The sequence below is a fragment of the Nothobranchius furzeri genome, chromosome 11 (assembly GCF_043380555.1).
Source record: "Nothobranchius furzeri strain GRZ-AD chromosome 11, NfurGRZ-RIMD1, whole genome shotgun sequence".
Classification (NCBI taxonomy): Eukaryota; Metazoa; Chordata; class Actinopteri; order Cyprinodontiformes; family Nothobranchiidae; genus Nothobranchius; species Nothobranchius furzeri.
This window is the reverse complement of record NC_091751.1, coordinates 46,819,830-46,842,351: the sequence shown is the minus strand read 5'-3', so window position 1 is coordinate 46,842,351 and position 22,522 is coordinate 46,819,830. Positions and strand designations below refer to the sequence as shown.

The following is a 22,522-nucleotide window of genomic DNA, read 5'->3' as shown; positions in this document are numbered from 1 at the left end:
TATATATATATATATATATATATATATATATATATATATATATATATATATATATATATATATATATATATATATCAAAGTTAAAAAATGTACAACTCTATTATTATTTTTATCTATTATCATTATTGAAGTGCAGTTTTGGCTGTTGACAATGGATAGGCCATTGTATTTATTGTTTTGGGTCTTTTTTTTATTGTTTTTGGTGCAACATTTTCTAACAGGGAGTGAGATTCCTTTTTTATTTAATTTTTGTTTGTTATTTTTATTCATTTAGAAGTTCTGGTTCTGGACATTTCAATGTTAAATGAAGGTTTATTTGTTGCATTTTAAAGGGTGTACTTGCATTATTATGATATATTAACATTATATTAGTGGTTATTTTGGTCTAGATAATGTTGACAATGATTGATATTGTTTATCATCAACAATTTGTTGGACAAAATATCGTCCAGCAAAATGTGTTACTTTCCCAGGCCTAGTCAAAAGTATAAAAATTATTTATACATAAACGGTCCCTCCTGAGATCTGGCCGTTTGTTCATTTGCTGTGTTAGAGGACATGCTGAACTAATGTTTTACACATGATCATCACCCTAACATTTGAGTGTATAAAAACATATTAAATATGTTTTTTTCCCTTAAAAGTGTTTAAACAGTTGTTGCATTTCAACACACAAAAAATAAATGGAAAAAATAAGATAAATCTAATGAAAAGTGTACATCTTTGACATTAAGCTTAAAAAATCTGTTGATGATGATGATACTGTTCATTTTTCAGAGCTTTTTAATGTGAACATATACATTGCAATAGATAAGTTTACAATAAAGTTAAATGATAAAAGTTTTGAAGTTACACTTCTACTACTACTAGTAGTAGTAATAATAATTATGATGATAATAGTAATAATAAAAAAAAATAATTATAATAATACGAATAAATTGTGTCCGAGGAGTCAGTTATGTGGAGGAGATGCGTTTGTAAAAGTTAGTTTTGAGTATGTTTGTGAAGGAGGAGGTGAGTCTGAGCTTAATGCAGGGGTGTCACATGTTCCAACTTACGTTTTGACTTTGAAAGAAGTCTCTTATATCCACTTTTCGTTTTCTTGACATGCTGCCTCCTGGCTGTGCCTAACTACCAAAGACTCACAAATGAACACTTATTCAAATGTTATGTAATGGAAGCTGAGCTGAGCTCTGATATTACACAGCGTCTAGTTGACGATGTGACTCAGTACCGGTGTTCCCTAGCGGCTCCAAACTAGCAAAACAACGTGAGCACGTTCTGACTGTTTACAATTTGGAGTGACAGCAGCAACAGCCAATAATACGTTAGCAAGTATCAGCAGAGCCAATAGATTAGCTTTTGGGCGGGTCTAATAGGAAACCGGTTTCCGTTTCGGTCCTAGTGCTCAACCAAATCCATTTAATGGAGCGTAATATTGTTTTTGGACGGAAAAAAGTGCAGGGGACCAAAACTGCCTTTTGAAAAAGTGGGGGGGACATGTCCCACCCGTCCCCCCCCAAAATTACGTCCCAGTTCAAAGCTGAACCATATTACTGCAATCTGAATCATTTACCACCAAAATCTGCATTTTAGGTGGTATACCAGTGGTCTCCTGCATGAAGCTGGTGATGTAATTGTGTTTTAATAGCATACAATCAATAGCTGCCAATTCCAACAACTTTATCCTCAAAGCTACAAAAAATACCTTTATCACCTGTATCATTATCACTAAAAGAGGCAAAAGAATAAGAATTTCACACACTGAACAAGTGGGAGGTGTTGGGTAAAAAGCTGATTTTCACCTTCACTTTTTAATAGTATTGTTTTTTTCAAACAGAGTTCATTAACCTTATTCACATTTAATGTGGTAAATACAGTATTGGATGCATGGAAGATGATTTTGTCTGGGAACCATCTGGTGTTATTAACCAGCTCCTGCCACAGGGAAAAGTCAACCTTGTAAGTCTGCAGTTCTGTTATCACAACAAACTCCCTAGTGAAGTCCAGACGGAGTGTTTCTCTGAACCTGGGAAGGTTTGCTGTCTGTGTGGAGGGGTGTGGTCATCTTTAATGTGCTATGTCATATGTCATCTGTGAATAAAACCTTTTGAGGAGCTCCAGCTCTTCGAGAGACTAAACAGACCTCCCGCAACTGGAGTGTTTCTTTTTTCTCTCCGGTTTTGCAAAATCTGATTATTGATCATTTGTGTTTATTGGTAAATGGTATTAATAACAATAATATCTCTAACCCCCTTGTGTGTTTTGGACTTTTCTTTGAGGTACGCCTGGATTGAATAAATAAAAATACCTAACAGGAGATGAAGAGGTAGAAGCCATGATACTAAGCTACTAGTTATCCAACGTTAGCAGATAAAAACTAAAATGTAGAAAATAGGAGAAGGCCTATTTGAGGTACTTATAGGAAAAAAACCTACAGAGAACCGACAGAGCAAACCATTCAGTCTTTGAGCAAAACAAACAGGAAGTGACATGATACTCGAGGCGGGTCTGTCAGCCCATATGTGGTAACTACCTCGTGCAGTTTGTTTTTATGGATTGTTTACAATTAATTTACATGTTGAGTATTTTTGCATAGCCTCATTCTAGAATGAACTTGCATTTTGCATGTCTTTGCAAACCATTTGAATAGTAATTTACAATTATTTTTTATTGTTTTATTCACTAATTGCCATCCTGGTTCTAGGGGTTAAGGCTAATAATAATCAACCCTCTGCACATGATGTCATGGACATGACAGCAGAGATGCCGCTTACACCCATTGAAACTCATGTGGAGCCAGTCAAAACAAGCCAGTTTGTAGCCTGACATTGATTTTATTTAGTTGTTTTCACACGCGCTTGTTTATTTAAGGTTTCTCTATAGGAGTGTCCAACAGAGAGTGTGAGGGACCACAGATCCGCCCCCCAAAGATGCGCAGGAGACGAGGGGAGCTCCAAGTCCCAGAGATCCAGGCGCTGCCCCAGAACACAGGAACCCCAAGGAGACTGCAACCAGAAAGGCCCCCGCCCCCCTCGAGAGGTACAGAGGATCGCCCCGGGGGGTTGTTAAATAAACAAGCGTGTGTACACACACAGGTGCTCACATGGTGCTCTCAAAAGTATGGGCTTGGGCACGTTAAACACAGGTCTTAAGACTATGGTGGGCACTTAATGCACTGTGATTTATTATCGTGATTCTTCAGTCAAGCAATGTTGATTATATATGTTTTTCATCAAGTTGATGCAGTGATAGCTAGATCTTGTTGTATTGTTCTTGTGTCCCATTTTTTTTTGTCCTTTTGCTTTTTTTATCTTTTTCTGCAGGTCTAGAAGCAGACTCTTGTTCATTGTTTATTTTTGTGGACCCCCCCCCCCTCTCTCTCTCTCCCCACCTTTTCTTTTCCTTTCTCTTTCACCTCTGTCTCCGTGTCTGGTCGGAATTACAAAGCATTCAGCAACAATAACAATAAAGTTTTAAGTATCAGGCGTGACATTAAAAGCAGACGCTTGATGCTCCACCTGAGAGTAAATCTGTAAGGCTTGTCACCAGCATTCAGACATCAATTCTGCTTGCTTCACAGCCAGACAGGACATGGTAAAAATAAATAAATAAAAATTAGTTGTTTTCACAGTAAAATGTTGACAGTTTGCTGCACAGCTGGCTGCACTAATTGACAATTGGTGTAAACTCAACTTGTCCACTTTTGAATAACTTTGATGGGAGACAGAAGACAGAATTGAACTGCTAGTGTCAAACGAACTAGAAGCCTTCAAAGTATTTTCAGATCTGCAACAAACACATTTTAATCGGTATGATTGACGTTAAGCCTGGCTTTAGGTCCAGTTCACTTGTGGAGCTCATACGAGCTCCGCCTAGGTGTGCTAAATCTTCCCACAAGTGAACTAGACTAGTAAAAACCAGGCTAAACTGGCAAAAAAATGGTAACTCAGTCACCAATTTTACCCTCCGTTAAAGAACAAGCCACCCCCCACCAGAGTCTTACTCCACTCCCACTTCATGCTTGAAAAATGCAACAAATGCTGTTGCCTGGCAGCCTGAGAGGGTGGAGCCACTAACAAATACAAACACACAGTCTCACAATGACATTGTGACATCATAAAATACCAGCTACTCTACCTCTTAGCCAATAGCGGTGGCAGGTTTTAATTCAAATGTAGTGCAGAGTTTTTACCTGACAACAGCACATCACTGACAGTTTTAGGCAGAATATTTAAATTTTAACTAAGATGCACTAAAGTGCCAAATTATTGACTGTGTCTACAGCATAATTAGACACACATTTATATAGTTTTCAGCAAAAAAAGTTTATTTTGGGGTGACTCGCTCTTTAAATACTCCTGTAACGCTGGGATCACATCAACTGCGAAGCGGATCGCTCATGAAATTCACACGCTGCCCCTCTGTTCACATCAGGTGAGAATTGTTGACAAGCACTTACGGTCACGCCTACTACTTGTTGATATCAGAAACTGCGTTGATCCTGCTGCTGTTGTGTAGACAAGTTCCTTTCTTATGGTTAAGTAAATAATTAATTCAATTCAATTCAATTCAAGTTTATTTATATAGCGCCAAATCACGACATGAGTCGTCTCAAGGCACTTCACATAATAAAAATTCCAATTCAGGTCAGTTCATTAAGCCAATCAGAAATAATGTTTCCTATATAAGGAACCCAGCAAATTGCATCAAGTCACTGACTAGTGTCAGTGACTATACAGCAATCCTCATACCAAGCAAGCATAAAGCGACAGTGGAGAGGAAAACTCCCTTTTAACAGGAAGAAACCTCCAGAGAATCCTGGCTCAGTATAAGCAGCCATCCACCACGACTCACTGGGGATCGAGAAGACAGAGCACACACACACACACACACACACACACACACACACGCACACGCACACGCGCACACGCACACGCACACGCACACACACACACACACACACACAAGTATTGTGTCTATAGTTATATTGTGATGTCTTAGTAAATATTGTATTTGGTGAAAGATAAACTTTATTGTATTTATCCTAGTGGATCTATAATTAAACGGATAAACTAGTATTAGCACATCAAAAGTCAAGGAAACCAAAAAGTTATTATCAGGAGAGAGAGAATGTTTAAGTAGTTAGCAGCAGTGTGCTAGTCGATGGCCCCCTCCATGAGGCCACCACAGCTCAGCAGAACGTCATTGTCGCTTCTTCTGGGGAGAAAAGCACTTACAGAGAAAATAAAGTTAACAGCTGAAATTGCACAAAATAGTACAGTTAAAGAGCAGACTGTAGAAGAAAGCAGTAGAGTGTGAGAAGTGGTCAGTGTATCCTCCAGCAGTCTAAGCCTATAGCAGCATAACTACAGAGATAACTCTGGATAATCTATCCTATTTAGATGTAGGCATGTTGGAGGCAGGGCAAGGGAGAGCCGTCTTTACCGACTGTACACTCCACCTCCCTGTACTCCCCCACTTGTCCAGATTTAGGCTAACATCAGATTTTAAATTAGCGTTTGTGGAAGTGTACAATGCAATGATATTATTAAATGTATTTGTTTGTATTGTGGACGACAGAGGACGGGAGTTGCCAGATTCTGGGGGCATGGCGACTGGACGCCGGCTGGTCCTTGTCACGCGTAATGAGGCCGGAGAGGAGAAAAGGGTGGCAGATCTACCAAGGTGTGTGTGTGTGTGGTCGACCTGTCATTGTGGCACCCGGTTCTGGGGGGGGTGGGATCGTTCGCAGTTGATTAGGACTGCCGGAGATGAAGATAGGTGAGTAGGTGGGCAGTGTTCCAGCGCTAGATGGGGAGGCTTGACACCTTCTTCAGCTAGTGAGGGCTGGGAGTAGTTGGGTGCCAAGACCACGCCGACATCTGCCGCCGCAAACTCTGGCAGCCAGACCAGAGCCGTGGGCTTACCCGCTGTCCTCGCAAGCTGAGCCCCGGGGCGTTGGACGATGTCGGAAGCTCAGACCCCAGGGAGGGGGTTGCATCGACTGGGCCAGCTAAGTACCCGCTTGCTTGGTTTTATTTATGCTGAACAGCTGGTTTTTATTGTGAAGGAACTCGGCCGTAGTGTTTTATTGTTGGTTGTGGTTATAAAGGATATTTTTTATAAGTTGCTGCCTACTGCCTGGCAAGCCAGACTAAATAAATGTATTATTTAGTCTGGCAATGCTCCATTGACGGCTCTCAGTTGTGGGGCGGGTTCTACCGTTGTCTTTCAAGAGATCTCCGCATGCTACTGGACAATGAATGTGACATAGGCCGTGTTCGAGATGAGCTGTGCCTCGCCTGGAAAACAGACGAGAGCAGACGGAAGCAGCAGGGGGAGTGGCTGAAAGTCGGCGTTTAAGTCGGACAGATTTCCCTACATGTGTAGCTCGGGGGTGACGATGGCTGAAGATATTGCGTTATAGTCGGTTAGAGTTCATACTTGTTTACTTATTTATTTTAATTCTGCTGCCTGTTAGCAGCTGAAACACATCCTCACGTGCTTGTGGATATCATATATTGTATATGAAGACATGACTGTAATAATAAGTAAAGGTTATCAGCTGTAGGTTTAGTGTGCTCATAGGAAACGTGACAAAAGAACACAAAACACATTTCTCTTTATGGCCTATATAGTTGTCATCATCAACATAACATGATTTACAGAATACATGTGACCAACTAACATTTCATGTTCTACCACCAGATGTTTAGATCAAAATATTAACCAATCAGATCTTAGATCAGGTTAGAGCCAGGCGTTTCCCGTCATCCTCTAGGTTTTGCAGCCGGTGGAGAGGAACTGCAGCGCCTTGCTCCAAAATCTGCGGCCGCCTTGATCTCACGAGGTTATCGTTGCCTACGTATACATGACGTCAGAGCAAGTCGGCGTCAAGTCAGACACAAATCTAACCGGCATGCACTGCGCGCCAATCACCGGTGGTCTAATCTGCGCAGAACTGGCTCATCTCGAACACAGCCACACTCTTGTTCCACTCTGTTGCATCATCCCACCCACCAGGCATATAGAGTGCCCTGATTTGGCCCACAAAGCGGATAAAGCTCTGTGATTTGTTCACTAAGCAGATAGAGCACAATGCTTGGCCCACCATTATGGACCAATCACAGCTCTTTATGTGTTTGAAACCCCTCTAGAGAGCTGTGATTGGCCAGCAAGAATGCTGTTGGGGCTGCAGAGGTTCCAGTGGAACATTCCTAGACCAAACTTTGCAAAGCAAGAATTTGGTCTAGTTCACTAGCCTGCTGGTGCTGTTTTTGGGGTCTGACTGGAGGGTAAGATATTCTGCCCATGCTCCCACTGACACTTATATTACAGTATTCACATGTATTAAATCCATCTTTTGCTGTTAAAACTGCATTTAAAATGGTGGAAATGCTGTGTGTGTGTGTGTGTGTGTGTGTGTGTGTGTTTGAGTCTTTTTATTCAGTTTAGATCCATGGTTTAGATACCCAAAAATGATCACAATTGTCAATCACTGTGTTTTATTTTAAAAAAAATTCTTTATTTTGGGAAATTTACCAGCCTGCCTCTTCTGTTTGGGTTTGACTTCCTGCCAGAATTGATGAGGTTGACGAAAAAGTTATAGCACAAGCTGAAACAATCACTGCACGCCCGGCGCGAGCCTTGGCGCTTCACAGCTGATGTGACCGAGATCATAGGTTAACAAGGGCGCTGAATAGAAACGCTTGGCGTTCCACGGCACTTCGCAGCGCATCGTTGTGCTTCCGCATCTGATGTGATCCGGGCATAATTCTCTAGACGTCCACCATGATGAACCCACACCTGAACATCTGGATGAGTGTTTGGATCCCTGGCCCCTTTTCCTCAGTGATCCGTACCTGCAAAAACCACACCCCCTTGACCACGTGACCAATGGTAAAATCACTCCACGCATAACGTCATTAAACGTTACGGTTTCACACACCGTAGAGAGGAAGTGAAGGCTGCACCAAGAGAACAATGGGAGTTGAAGTTGAGACCCTCAGACCTGGAGACGGTAAATATCTATTAATTTTAGTTCATGCATGAGCCAGATGTTGTCTTAAGTCCATAACAAACATAAGTGTTGTGATTTTTTTTAAAATTTGTTCAGGACAACATTTTCCGCCTAGGGGACGCACGGTCGTGGTTCACTATGTTGGTAAGAATCCTTTTATTTTCTTTGTTTGAAAGGTTAATCTGTTCGTTTGCCTGGAATAAACCCTAGACCTCCAGCTCAACTCACTTACACTAAAAAATGTGAAGTCAGTAACGTAAGTCCCCTGAAATGGGTGAGATGGCTGCGTGCTAATGCTAGGAAGTTAGCTTAGCAACTGTGGGCGGATAGCATAGCTCTGGCTTAAAATGGATAAAGTATGTGCACACCCCCGCACTCCCTAAATAAACCTCACAATAGGTACAAAGTGTGACAGCTGAGGGCATTAAAATATAACCTGGCGCTCTGTGCTTCTGTTTTCCCAAATCTTTATGCTAAGCTAACCGTGCTAGGTTAAAATATGCTAGTGATTTTCCTATCTCGGTTTCCTTCAAGCCTCTAGCAATTTATACGGAATCTCAGCATTTTGACTCAGTCGGGCTCCTTTTAATACAGGCTTACGATTATCACCAACATAAATCTGGAGTTCTATACTTCTAGGTTGCTTTAAATACTTATTTGTATTTTTAACAGGCACGCTGACAAACGGGAAGAAGTTTGACTCCTCCAGGGACCGAGGAGAGCCCTTCCAGTTCAAACTAGGAGCCGGAGAAGTCATCCGTGGCTGGGATGAAGGTGTGGCTCAGGTATGATGTTGCATGAGTTTTACGTGGGCAGGTTTCTCTACACCAGGGGTGTCCAATCCTGGCCATGCAGGGCCCACATCCTGTATTTAATTAGATGTTTTTCTGCTTTAGCTCATCTGACTTTTAATCAGTGGGTGTTTACCAGGTTTCTGCAGAGTTTATTCACCTGTTGAATGAGCGATTCAACCATTGAATCAAGTTTTGGAGCAACAAAGTCACTGGGTCAGGGTCCCTGAAGGCCAATATTTGACACCAGCTCCACTCAATTTGAATCCGATTCAGATTAATTATTCTTTTAGAACAAAAGTTTACATTTAGTTTTCAATTGACTTATTATTTTTTTTATCCAGACACAAAGCAGTAATATCAAGTCCAAATCTGAAACACAACAAATTATGGCACAATTGCACATAACGTTTCCAATAGCGTATCTGATCTCATTTCTGTTTGTTGCTTTCACAGATGAGTCTTGGCCAAGTGGCCAGGCTGACCGTCTCGCCGGATTACGCGTACGGCAGCAGAGGATATCCCCCTGTCATCCCTCCAAACTCCACCCTCATCTTCGAGGTGGAGCTCTTGAAATTTCAGTGAGCTGCTCTGGGATTTCAGAATGAGTTACTCCATGTTTATTTTTTTCCCCACTTTTTCCCCCCCACTTCATTCTATCCACATCTGTCAGATTTGTTTTGAAACAAAGGTGCTGTTGGGGATGACTCACTTGTAAAAAGGTTTTAACGAACCTGAAAATACACACTTGAGACGATTCTAATAGTGGCTGTAATGTTGGTGCAAAGCTGTCACTCAGGTCCATGAGCTTGAAATGAATCCTGCACTAATTTCACAGATAAGATCCACATCAATTCATTACATGTTGAGTAAAACAGAACAAAGGGTCAGGGCCGAACATGAGTTGGGGTTTCACTTTTCACACCTGAAATATTTTATGATTGTGATATTTAATTGAAATCTCAAAGTGCGTTGGTGATAGGTTCACTGCAGGGCACCAGTAGTATGGTAGGTGTGTTGTGTTAATGCTGCCTGAACATTTATATTCATCAGTTCAGATTTGTAACATACGTGCAGTGTTGGTTAAATCTCACTTCCTGTAACATATCTTGCTAGGATAGAGAATAGTGAATCAGGTAAAAGTGCTGGCTGTCAGGTTATTAGTTGCACAATTTCAGCTATTGTAATGAATAAATTGGTTTTCTTTGCAGCGTCTTCTTGATGAGGTGTTTTTCCTGTCAGTGCAGCTCTTTCCTTCACTTGCCTGTTAAATGTTGATGCACTAAAGGCACATGAAGTAAGAGCTGCACATACTGCAGTTATCCTTGTAAGATATTAATCATTAGTGGGTTGTTTATTTTACAGTGGTTTAATATAAGTTGATAGTGTCAAAGTGGTTGTTTTTAAAGCATGTTGTCAAAACATTTTTGTTTACATGTTTTCCTGCTGTGAATTTTTCCTCTTAACACCATAAAACAATGAAAGGAGTAAACGCTTCATCAGTAGTGGCTTGTGATGTTTACCGTATTTGATCTTAAAACCAGATTTTGACGATTCTTAAACGGGCTGTTCAATGTTTAAGTCGGCTGTTAGACCTAAAGTGTCTTTGTTTGGCATCACAAGTGTTTGTTTTTTTGGGCAGGATAATTCTCCTTTTTCTCCATCTTTTTTATTTGTTAAGCTCATCCACGGGCTCTTCTGAGCAACAATAAAATAACCTTGTGTCTGATTTTATTTTTTTTTATCATTGTTCCACAGGGCCCTTCAGAAGTCAGGTAGGGAGATTATTTTGTAAAAAAAAAATCTTTTTTTCCTTCTGCCCTTAGTTTATTTACAAATTTACAATCCCATTGATGTTTTTAGGCAAATAAAGTGAACCTTTCACTTCTCTACAAAATGGTTAGGAAATTCAAAAGCAGTAAATCAACATTACAACATGAATACTAAAACTAATTTTGTAATACCACTACTTGAGCAAATGGACACATAACCATTTATCCTTTTAAAATGTTATATATTTGAAAAGGACATTTTAAAATGTGTGTAAACATTTCTGCAGAACTTCAGGTAAAAAAATGAAACTGACTTTTTTCATCTGAGCTCATCTTGGTTGTAAAACATTTTCAAGCTTATTTGACAAACTTCCAAACTCGGTCTTTCCCAGTCTCTCCTAAAGCAAAAAAAGTTCATGTTTTATTTTTATTTAAAGATGTTCTGCAAACCAGATTAGACATCAATAATAGGCTAAATACACTTTCTGTAATTAGAAATTTAAACAGTTTAACCACTTTTGTCCTCCTTTATGCCACGTGTCTAAATGTTTTTGGATTTGTCCCTAGTGCTGGATAAACTGAAAATCTAACTTGTCCAAATTACCTTTTCAGACAATCTGATTGTTTTCACTTAATTCTATTTTCAAAACCTGAAAATGTGCTTATTTTGTTTAATGTTGCTGCTCAATATTTTTTGTTTTTAGGAACTCTGGTATTATTGAAATTGCTTTGCTCAGCAGAATTTTTTAGTGAAAGTGTTAACTTTGGCACTAAACATTTAACACGCTGGTTTTTCTGGCTTACAATAAGTGCTATCTGATGAAGACTTAAAGAAGAAAACTAGCAACAAGCTAAAGCTTCTTCTATGATCTTTGGACGGTGCTTCTGTTTGTTTTTGGCGTTTGTCGCCCTCTCGTGGTGGATTGATAAAAGTACAATAACAAGTTACCTACTGACGGAGAAATGGTGGAACAAAAAAACGTTTAAGTATGATTTTTATTTTTTTATGATTTCTTAATGTAATAATGCAAAACACAAAATATTTTATTAGCTATATTGCTGACCTTTGAATTATCAAGTATGATCTTCCTAACTTATTTTTTCCCAATCTCATCCAAAACTGAAGAAATTCATTTAGTGTTAAATGCTATTTATATATCTTACCAGATTCAACATGGGTAATGATGGGCTACATCATGCACTTTCTGTAGTTCAGAAACTGAAACAGTTTAACGCCTTTTTCCTTATGCAATATGTCTAAAGGTTTATGGATCCGTTATTCAGACATTAAGTTGTCGCCTGGAAAATAAAAGGAAATATTTGGGTTTATTTTAACTGATTGTGTTAGAAAAAATGTATTCATTATATAATTGTCCATACATCTCTTTTTTTAAGTGTCTCAACGTTACTTAACTTTAGGCCTATTTAAATGTGCATTGAATTACAGTTCACAGGTTACTGGAGTAGTGACTCAGCTATGTTGTGTGTTTATATTTTTTCATATATGAGATTTGTCTTTCTAAAATCAAAACATTTGTGTACATAATGTTTTGTTACTGTTCCTGCTCAATTATCAATATTATTTTGTTTATGGAAGTAATAGAAATGGTAAACTGCAGACGGACAAATCTCGCCCTCTTGTGGCAGAATAGCCAGCTCCACTCAATTTGAATCCGATTCAGATTAATTATTCTTTTAGAACAAAAGTTTACATTTAGTTTTCAATTGACTTATTATTTTTTTTATCCAGACACAAAGCAGTAATATCAAGTCCAAATCTGAAACACAACAAATTATGGCACAATTGCACATAACGTTTCCAATAGCGTATCTGATCTCATTTCTGTTTGTTGCTTTCACAGATGAGTCTTGGCCAGATGATTTTTATATTCTGGCTAAAAAATTCAATTTGTGAAAATAACGTTTGAGTTTTAAAACCTAATTTGGGCTGTCATAATCCAATTGTACAATAAAACATTGAATTCAATAAATTGGTGACTGAAATGAGCAACAATGATCTTAGCTTTTTTAAAGACACCCATGGGAGTTTATTTAATGCAATTGCTAAATAACATCCCATTGAAGTTTTTAGGGAAATCAGGTGAACATTTAACTTCTTTGCAAAACACGATTTTTTCCCACTTAATCTTACAATTGTTTTGTTTTGTGTAGCGGTCAAAGTGTACACGCATTGTAATAATTATGACAGCCCCTGAACGCAACACCGCCGCGTCTGGATTGGATCAGCAGACGCGTCACAGCGCGGAGGACTCAATTGACGCTCGTGAGATACTCGGAGATCGCTGAAAGCTGAAAAATAGCTTATTGAAACAGTAATGCGAAAGTTGCTTCATCCCGAGATTGAGTTGTATAATTGTTCCTCGTTTTTTACATCAAAAGTAAAGATGGATTCATTCGGTCTTCATGAGTTTGGCATCGTTTAGGAGCTTTGCGAAGGGATGGGGATTAAGAAAGCTCTCCTAATAACTAGTTTGTTCTTGGTTCACCAGATTCAAACAAACTTAACGAAATTCTCCCCTGGTAAGTGATATCACTGTAATTATTACTACACTGTTTAAATTGTTTTAGTAATAATGATACTGAATACTTCTTGTATATACATACAAGAAGTATTCAGGGTCAACTATTTGAAACTTTAGAAATGGTTTTACTGAAAGGAGAAAAATCTTCATCTGTTTGTTTTTTATGTGGGTTGATGTCTCCAAACAAGCAGGTGGACGTTTTATAATATAATTATAATGTATTATTAAGATGAATTCAAGGTCTAATCAAAATCTAGTTTGTTGCCTTTGGCAGCTTGATGGGTTTATTTCTTGGTAGGGATTGCACCAATTATTATTAAGCTACTGTTGAAATGCGTGTCTGTCTCCAGATCTGTTGTTGCAGAGCAGCGTCATAGTTAGACCACACATGGTTTGATGGTTTAAACAGCCAGCACGAACCACCACTGAATGACTGATATTTACACAACACCCACAGTTCTGCTCCCAGAGCTGCTGGTGTGAAGAATGTGAAGCATGCTTTCACCCTCCACTGTGAAGATTAAAGATGCGATTGAGAAACTGTTGAATGGTGGGCAGGGATGGCTACGCATGTTCACCACATAGCACTTGCTGAGGGGTCATGACCTGCTGCATGGTGGGAAGATGTTTATGTCTCAGGCTTTTCAAGCTGCACTGACAAACGACTTTAGCAGGAATACATACAGTTATCACAACGCACTGCTAGTTTGTGGTGTTATTTTTTACAAATATGTCAACTTAGATTAATTTTTTCACACAGAGAAGGTTGCATGTAGTCACTCAGTCTGAGCAGACCAGGGAGTGGAGACCCAGGACAGTTGACTCTGTTTGAGTTTCAGATCAGAGGGGCCAGTACAGGGATCAACGCCATCCTGAAGTACCAAATCCTGACTTCCATACTGAGGAAGGACGGCATAACTCTAAACAGATTGTTGTAAGATTCACTATTTAAGAATTTAAAATCAAACACATTAAACAAAATTTAACATTTGATAAAGTGTTGTTTTTTCTAGGTGAAGTAGTTTTCTTTGTTCATTTACTATTTAAGGATGTTGATCACATCTACTACACGTCTAAAGTCCATGGTCCTGGAGATGTTGCAGGTAAACAGCTGTGGGTGGACATCAAAGAGATGGCGAGGGGGCAGTGGAACGTCCTTAGCTTTCTGTCCAACACACACAGACATGCAGAGGTATGACCTCAGTCTGAATGAAGGAGACAATCAGGTTTTATCTATTGATGTTAAACTCGTCAATTCTAGCAACAGGAAGAACTCTGCAAAATATAGAATAGTACTTGAAGTATTTTTACCACAATTTTTATTTCAGTTTACACAAATGTTTATTTAGTCAAGAGTTTCAGGAAGTTTTATCAGCAAACCAGAAGTGAGATGCTGAGAGATCAGAGGTTAGGACATACTTTTATTTCACGATCTTCAAATTCTTGAGATGTGTGTCTGATAGCTCACTCTGTAGCACACTGGGATGGTGTGTAGAAGATTAATGGTTCAACTCCAAGTAGAAGAACACATATTTGACTTAATGTGGATTTTTACAACATAAAGAGTTCTAAAAAATTGCTGTTAACTACTATCTATTTAGCAGAGACTGCAGGGTGTTGGATTTGTGTGCCAAAGGTTCAGGGTTCAATTCCATTGAAAGTAAAGTGAATTCTTGACAACATCAAAAGCTCTAAAATACAAGCTGCATGTATCTACCAGTGTAGCTCAGTCTGAAAGACCTGTGACTTGCACTCTAGATGATGAGTTCAATCATAATGGCTGACCAATAGCCTTTTAGTTACAAACATCAAAAATAACTAAATGTCGCACCAGATCACTGACCAAGTAGGATTCATGTTAGTAAGTCACCAGCAAATGTTTTGGATCCCGCTCAGAGGCGTGTCCAGGGAGAGGCCTGGCGTAGCACATGCCACCCCTTGAGCTCCATTTAAACTGAATTTACATTGTCCACAAATGTCTTGGGAATATTAAACACAAAGAGTAGGTGGCAGCATTATTTTTAGTCTTTATTTATTTTTTCATATTGGCATAATCAGTATTTAGAATCCTGGTTGCAGTTCCACTCCACTCCTGTTGGTGGCAGTGAAGCACCAAGAAGGAGCCTGCTATCTACCACAAATTAGCTTGAAGAAGAAAAATGTGGTCATGGCACTAATGTGCCTAATGTTCATGTCCACTGGAGTGGAGTGGAAATGCGACAATGATGAAACAATAATGTTGCCACCTACAGTTTGAGGCTTATAATCCCAAGACGTTGTGGACAATGTAAAGTTAATTGAAAAGGAGCTCAGTGGCATGTGCTACCCCAGGCCACTCCCTGGAAACGCACCTGAATGGGATTCAAACCAGTTGCTGGTGACTCATGAATGTGAATCCCACTTGGCCACCAGCAACCTTCCCACTCTGAAGTTTTCTGGTGGGACATTTAAACTGGTCATTTTAAATTTGCCATTTGGTCTTTTTTGTTGTTTGTACTTAAAAGGCCAATCATAAGGTTTGAATCCACATCCTCTACACCGCAAACCACACATCTAACAGACTGAGCTACTCAAACAGACCAGTGCAACTTGTGTTTTAGAGCTTTTGATTTTGACAAGAATCCAAATAAATTCTAAATTGTCCTTCTCTGCCTGAAATTGAACCCCAAGCCAGAACCTTACACACTAAGCCATACAGGTAGGTGTTACCCAACTATTAAAGAAATCTTTATGTTGTAAAATCTGCGTGAAGTCAGTTATTTCCTCTTTAATCTTCTGCAAACCAATTTAAAATTTTACAGACTGAGCTACTCAAAATGAGATTGCTAATTTGCATTTAGCTTTTCGAGTTCAAGATCTCTTTCAAGTCCAAAACCAATTCCTACACCTGGAATTGAACCCTGAACTTTCTACAGCCTGATCATGCACCACACAGACGGAGCTAGACAAGCAGTTGAAGATGATGACTTTTTTTTTTAGTTTTCCATTTTTAAAGGGACTTTACGGAGTTTTGATTTTTTATGCTCGTGATTGCCCCCTCAGGCAAAAAGCGTAACGGCAGCTTCAATAGTAGGCTTATGCACAAGGCGCGCGTGCTGTACGTGCACACTCCTTAACGAAAATAACAGCTGAGACAGTCAGCTCCGTGTGTGTGTGTGTGTGTGTGTGTGTGTGTGTGTGTGTGTGTGTGTGTGTGTGTGGGACAGAGGACAGGAGAACGTGCAGCTAACTAATTAAATAATTTGGTTCTGTACCTTTCTCTTCAGCACAGCCGACAAAGGTTTATGATGGGTCAGTTCTCCTGCATGCTCAGATCATTCCCTTCCCTTGCTTGAAAAATTGTTCCAAAATGAAAGTTGAACCCACATCTTTTTTATCTGTGAATTCAATGCCGTTCAGCGAGTCTCAAATAAAAATGTGGGCATCTTACTGTAAAAAATATACCAGTAATGTAAAAAAAGAAACTAAATAAATTTTGTTCACATCTAGATTCGAACCCGGATTTTCCACCGTCTTTCTAGATGAGCTAAAACGCCAGTAATGTATTTTGTATCTGTAGCTTTTATATTCTTGATGACAGCTGAAACAACGTTCAAAGAACGGTTCGGAGCGAAAATGGCTATTTTGTTGCTAATTTGCAGGAAATATCTAGAAGAAAGTAGCTAAGGGTCCTCAGAAATGTAGCTAGGTTCATCACTAGGCATTAGGAACAGCGACAAAGTCGCTGAGATGGCACTACCTCACTCTCTGCTGCTAAAGCTACTGATAGCAGATGCTACGGGCTATGCCTGAGCGTAAACGCGCATGAAGCAGCCTGCTCGACCCGAGCATCTTTCTTTTTCTGTGATTTTACAGAAAAAGAGGCAATCACAGTAAAAATACCAGGGCTCATTCTACAGGACCAGGGCATTGCAGGAGAATGTATGAAGAAGAAATTTATTATTTCTATACATGTTTTGGCTGTTAAACTTCCATAATGCCCCTTTAAATTATTAACTTGAAGTCTAAAACAACTTGTTTCTACTGGGTTGAACTCTAGAAGAAGAAGAAGAAAGTATCATTTCTATAGCGCCTCTCAAGATAAAAATCACAAGGCGCTTCAAAAAAACAAAAAATGTAAAAATACAAAAACGCATTTAGAAAATGTTTAAAAATATATTTAAAATGAGCAAAAATATTGATAAATGATCCGCACTTGTATAGCGCCTCTCAGAGTAAGGACTCCAAAGCGCTTTACACTACAGTGTATCCATTCATCCATTCACACACACACTCATGGTGATGAGCTACAATGTAGCCACAGCTGCCCTGGGACGCACTGACAGAGGCGAGGCTGTCCAGCACAGGCGCCACCGGTCCCTCCGACCACCACCAGCAGGCAGTCTTGCCCAAGGACACAACAGCAGAATTCTCTGTCAGGAGCCGGGATCGAACCTGCAACCTTCCGATTACTGGACAACCCGCTCAACCTGTTGAGCTACTGCTGCCTCAAAAATAGACAATTGTGATCAAAAAAATGTTAAGAAAGAGAGAGTGAATAGGAAAGAGGGAAATCAGTGGATCCTGAGGAAGGTGGAATAGGTTCACCCTGGCTGAACAACCAGATTCTTGAACTTAGATGCTCCTATAAAAAAGCGGAACGACGGTGGAAGAGTACAGGTCTGGTTGTTCATCGCGAACATTTTAAAGAACTTCTAGAGTCATACAACGAAGCTGTAGAAAATACCAGGTCTTCTTTCTTCAGCAACCTCATATGCCAAAATAAGAATAATCCTAAGGTTTTGTTTGATGCCATCTCCAGCATCATGTCTTCTCCTCTGCAGCAGGCTCAGCTATCTTCAGCTGATGACTGTAACAGATTTCTCCACTTTTTTGAAAACAAGGTGCTGAATCTGAGATCCAGCATTCCACCAGCCCTCCCCCCCTCAGGGGGGGGGGGGGGGAGGCCCCTCAGTGCTCAGAGTCTTTCACCTCCTTCTCCCCAATTACACTAAATGACTTAACCTCAATAATCAGTCAGATGAAACTCTCATCATGCTCATCAGATTTCTTAACTCCCTCTGTTTTAGTCGGGTCCCTTGGCGCTATCAGTCCATCTCTGTTGACTATAATCAACAGCTCACTGAGCCAAGGCTGTGTTCCATCTTACTTTAAAAATGCACAAGTGACTCCTCTCTTAAAGAAACCCAACCTTGACGCCAGCTCCACCAGTAACTTTAGGCCCATTTCTAAGCTACCTTTCATCAGCAAAGTACTTGAGAAGGTTGTTGAAACTCAACTCAGATCCTGGTTTTCTAAGTCAAAGATCTCTGACCCCTTCCAATCTGGCTTTCTGAAGCAGCACTCAACTGAGACTGCTCTAGTAAGGGTGCATAATGACCTCCTGATGGCTGCTGATGCAGGGAAATGCTCTGTCATGGTCCTGCTTGACCTCAGTGCAGCTTTTGACACTGTAGACCACAACGTTCTACTAAACAGGTTAAAGGCCCTGGCTGGGATTTCAGGTTCTGCTCTAGACTGGCTCTCTTCCTATCTCACTAACAGAACATTCACAGTGAAGTGCGAAACCTTCTCTTCAGATACTGCCTCTCTAACATGCGGGGTCCCACAAGGTTCATTTCTAGGGCCTCTACTATTCGCATTCTATATTCTTCCCCTAGCTGGCATCATTCAGTCTTTCCCAGACATCTCCTACCACATCTACACTGATGATATTCAGCTCTATATGTCCTTTATGCCACACCAGTTGGACAGGCTGGCCACACTTGCACTCTGCCTGACCCAGATCAGTAACTGGCTGTCCAGCAACTTTCTTGTCCTCAATGCTAACAAGACAGAGACCCTGATCGCTGCACCCCCGGAACTTCAGCCAAAAATTGAGCAAGAAATTGCCTCTTTTTGCCCATCAGCCAAGGCCAACATTAGAAACCCAGGAGTTATTTTTGATCCAGCTTTAAGTTTAGACTCACACGTCAAAGCCATCTCCCGCTCTTGTTTCTTTCAACTGAGAAACATTTCAAAAGTCCGTAAACTGGTTTCTACTGCAGATCTGGAAAAAAAATCATCCATGCCTTTGTGTCATCACGCTTAGACTACTGTAACACTCTTTTTACTGGTCTCAGCAAAACCTCCCTCTCACGCTTTCAAGCCATCCAAAATGCAGCAGCAAGACTCCAGACCAAATCCAGAAGACGAGCTCACATCACTCCAGTTTTACAGTCCCTCCACTGGCTCCCGGTAGAATATAGAATTCAGTTTAAAGTTTTAGTCCTGACCTATAGAGCTCTTAACAACCAGGCTCCAAGCTACCTATCTGAGCTTTTATCCCCACACATCACCTCTCGGAACATTAGATCCACATCTGAAAACCTCCTGGCTGTTCCTCGAACCAGACTGAAAACCAAAGGGGACAGGGCCTTTCAGACTATTGCACCCAGACTTTGGAACAGTCTACCTTCAAATCTCTGTCTCTTTAACACTTTAGAGGTCTTTAAAATCATCTAAAAACTCACCTTTTCATCCAGGCGTTCCCTCCCTAAATGTTTCAAAAAGATGGCTTTGTTCAGGTTCACACCTTCACTTTGTTTATACTCATGATTTGATTTTCTACTTTATCACTGCTATTGTTTTTCGGATGTTTTTATTGGTTAGAGGTATTTGCCTTGATCTTTATCATGTTGTACAGCGCTTTGTGATTTATATCTGTGAAAGGCACTATATAAATAAAATTTTACTTACTTACTTACTTACTTAGGTGGGGTGAGCAGAATAAAGACAGAGTGGTGAAGAAGGTCATACAAAAGCCAGCTTGAACAAGTGAGTCTTCAGCTGCTTTTTAAAGGAGACCACTGAGTCCACTGATCTCAGGCTCAGGGGGAGAGAGTTCCAGAGTCTGGGGGCCACAGCAGCAAATGATCTGTCATCTTTGGTCTTTAGTCTGATGCGCTGCACAACCAGTACGCTTTGATCACTGGACCTCAGGGACCTGCTGAGGGTGTAGGGACTAAGAAGATCACCAATGTAAGATGGTGCTTGTCCATGTAAGGCCCTATAGACCAGAACCAGGATCTTGAAATGAACCCTGAAGTTGACTGGCAGCCAGTGAAGCTGGAGGAGATGCGGGGTGATGTGGGTGTGTTTGGAGGACTTGGTCAGAAGCCGAGCACAGGTATTCTGAACCACCCGTAGTCGGTTCAGGGAGGTTCTGCTCAGACACTTGAAAAGAGAGTTACAGTAGTCTAAGCATGAGGAGATGAAAGAGTGGAAAACTGTCTCAGATTACAAGCGGGACAGAATGGGACTCAGCTTAGCAATGTTCCTGAGATGGAAGAAGGAAGAGCAAACAAGAGAACTGACATGAGAATCCAGGGTGAGAGCTGGGTCAAAGGTCGCACCAAGATTCCTGACAGAAGGTTTGGTGTGGGAAGCAAGCTGACCAAGAGAGTCTCTGACTTTGGGAACCAGCTTGTCTGGGGCACAGATGAGGATCTCAGTCTTATCTTCATTCAGCTGAAGAAAGCTCCCAGCCATCCAGGTTTTGGTAGAGTCTAAGCAGGTGTGTAACAGCTGGAGCTTAGACATCTCATGGGGCTCAAAGGAGATGTACAGTTGGATGTCATCTGCATAAAGATGGTAGGAGATTCCTTTGAAGGAGCTCAAGATGTGCTGAAGTGGAAGCAGATAGAGGAGGAAGAGCAGAGGCCCCAGCACAGAACCTTGTGGGACACCATGGGTAAGAGAGGTGGTGGAGGACCTAAACTTGGAGACGGCCACAGAAAAGGAGCGCTCAGAGAGATAAGAGGAGAACCACTCCAGAGCAGATCCTGATAGGCCTACCCAGTCTCTGAGCCTCTCCAGTAGCAGGTGATGGTCAACAGTGTCAAAGGCTGCAGTCAGGTCCAGCAGGACCAGAACAGAACAGTCCCCTGCATCACTGTGAGTCAGAAGGTCATTAGAGACCCTAAGAAGAGCTGTTTCAGTAGAATGAGCTCTACGAAAACTGGAAGCTATCATAGATGTTATGTTCATCAAGAGCAGCTGTGGGTTGTTTAGCCACAACCTTTTCCAAGATCTTGGAGATGAACGGAAGTTTAGAGATTGGTCTGAAGCTGCTATGGAGAGAGGGGTCGAGACTCGGTTTTTTAAGAAGCGGGTGGATTACAGCATTCTTAAAGTAAGCAGGGACCTGACCAGAGACCAGAGAAGCATTAATTATAGAGAGCACACTGGGACCGATGGACTGAAAAGCACTTTTAAACAAAGATGAGGGTAAGATGTCGAGGGGGCATGCAGAGGTCTTCATAGAGTTAACAAGTTTGGTTAACTCAGGCAGAGAAACAGGAGCAAAGCTATCTAGGATGATGGGCCTGGTTGGAGTTGGGAGAGGTGGCGATAAGGCTGAAGGAGAGATGCTAGATCTAACCTTATTGACTTTGTCCACAAAGAAAGACAGAAAGTTCTCACAGTCTGTAACAGAGTGGATGGAGGCTGTAGGAGAGGCAGGAGAGACGATGCTGCTGATGGTGTTAAACAGCACCTTGGGGTTCCCTTTGCTCTGGGACACCAGGTTGGAGAAATAGGAAACCCTTGCATCTCTGACTGCAGAGTTAAAGGATGTCAGAAGATCCTTTAGGTGCAGCAGATGGGAATGGAGATGGGTTTTCTTCCACAAACTCTCAAACCACAAACACCAGAGCCAACTTCTTTTCAGACCAAGCTATCAGAGACATGAGTTTAAATGTGTCCTAAAATCAGAAGATTCTGAAAGATAACTATTTGTGTTACCCTCTGACCTCAAAGCATCTCACTGGTAGGTTGAAACTAACTGAAACTCTTAGCAAGAAAATGTTTCACATAAACTGAGTTTAAAATTCTGTTTAAAAAATATTTTTGATGACTTGGAATTAGGACTTTCACTTTTCATCTATAAAAATACACCCCCTCTTTTTCTACGTAATCTAATCTTTGATGTAATTTATGATGTCCTTGTCCAACATGAAACTTTCCTTTTAAAGCAAGTCTACATCATGGCTGATCCAGATCCAGAAAAGCTCTAGATGTCCAACATTATTCTAGTCTTGTCCGAGTATGTCCATCTGTCACGTGCTTCGTTCTCAGTTAATGGGAATGAAACATAGACATGTATTACTTTGGAATGAAATTTTGAGACCAAAAATTTTGCTCGAATAAAAAGAAAAACATACGACTGTGCTCGTGTGCAAGATTTTAATTAGGAAAAAATGCACATCTCTTTGCAAAAGTTTTTACTTTACTTAGATTGTTTCAGTTCAGTTACGATGACAGATGAAACACATGTTTAACATTTTAATCATTCATTCTGGAGAAAATTTTTTATTTTTACATGTTATCTTCCCAGAGGGTGAATCTTTCCTT

General features: G+C 40.6%; 2 protein-coding genes across 4 annotated transcripts in view; both read left to right on the top strand.

Annotated features, from left to right (window-relative positions):
- The first annotated feature begins 7,885 nt into the window (after positions 1-7,885).
- Positions 7,886-10,024, top strand: LOC107383764 (peptidyl-prolyl cis-trans isomerase FKBP1A). The gene is made up of 4 exons (XM_015956551.3): positions 7,886-8,023; positions 8,120-8,167; positions 8,696-8,808; positions 9,271-10,024. Exons 1-4 carry the CDS (start codon positions 7,987-7,989, stop codon positions 9,397-9,399), a joined length of 327 nt encoding a protein of 108 aa, XP_015812037.1. The 5' UTR covers positions 7,886-7,986; the 3' UTR covers positions 9,400-10,024.
- Positions 10,025-12,848: 2,824 nt separating this feature from the next.
- Positions 12,849-22,522, top strand: part of plxdc2a (plexin domain containing 2a) — a 13,853-nt gene continuing 4,179 nt past the window's right edge. For all 3 annotated transcript variants that reach the window (XM_054741873.2, XM_054741870.2, XM_054741874.2), the window contains exons 1-4: positions 12,849-13,127; positions 13,969-14,063; positions 14,178-14,321; positions 22,506-22,522. The exon at positions 22,506-22,522 is cut by the window's right edge and continues 53 nt beyond it. In XM_054741873.2, coding sequence (XP_054597848.1) covers positions 13,046-13,127; positions 13,969-14,063; positions 14,178-14,321; positions 22,506-22,522 — 338 coding nt within the window. In that variant the 5' untranslated portion in view covers positions 12,849-13,045. The remainder of the gene's footprint in view (positions 13,128-13,968; positions 14,064-14,177; positions 14,322-22,505) is intronic.

What these genes read in the sequence shown, in the direction of transcription:
- LOC107383764 (XM_015956551.3), top strand. Translation starts at nt 7,987, where the DNA reads ATGGGAGTTGAAGTTGAGACCCTCAGACCTGGAGACG. An exon ending in GGTCGTGGTTCACTATGTTG is followed by an intron (nt 8,168 to 8,695) that starts GTAAGAATCCTT and finishes TATTTTTAACAG; the next exon opens with GCACGCTGACAAACGGGAAG. An exon ending in GGGATGAAGGTGTGGCTCAG is followed by an intron (nt 8,809 to 9,270) that starts GTATGATGTTGC and finishes TTGCTTTCACAG; the next exon opens with ATGAGTCTTGGCCAAGTGGC.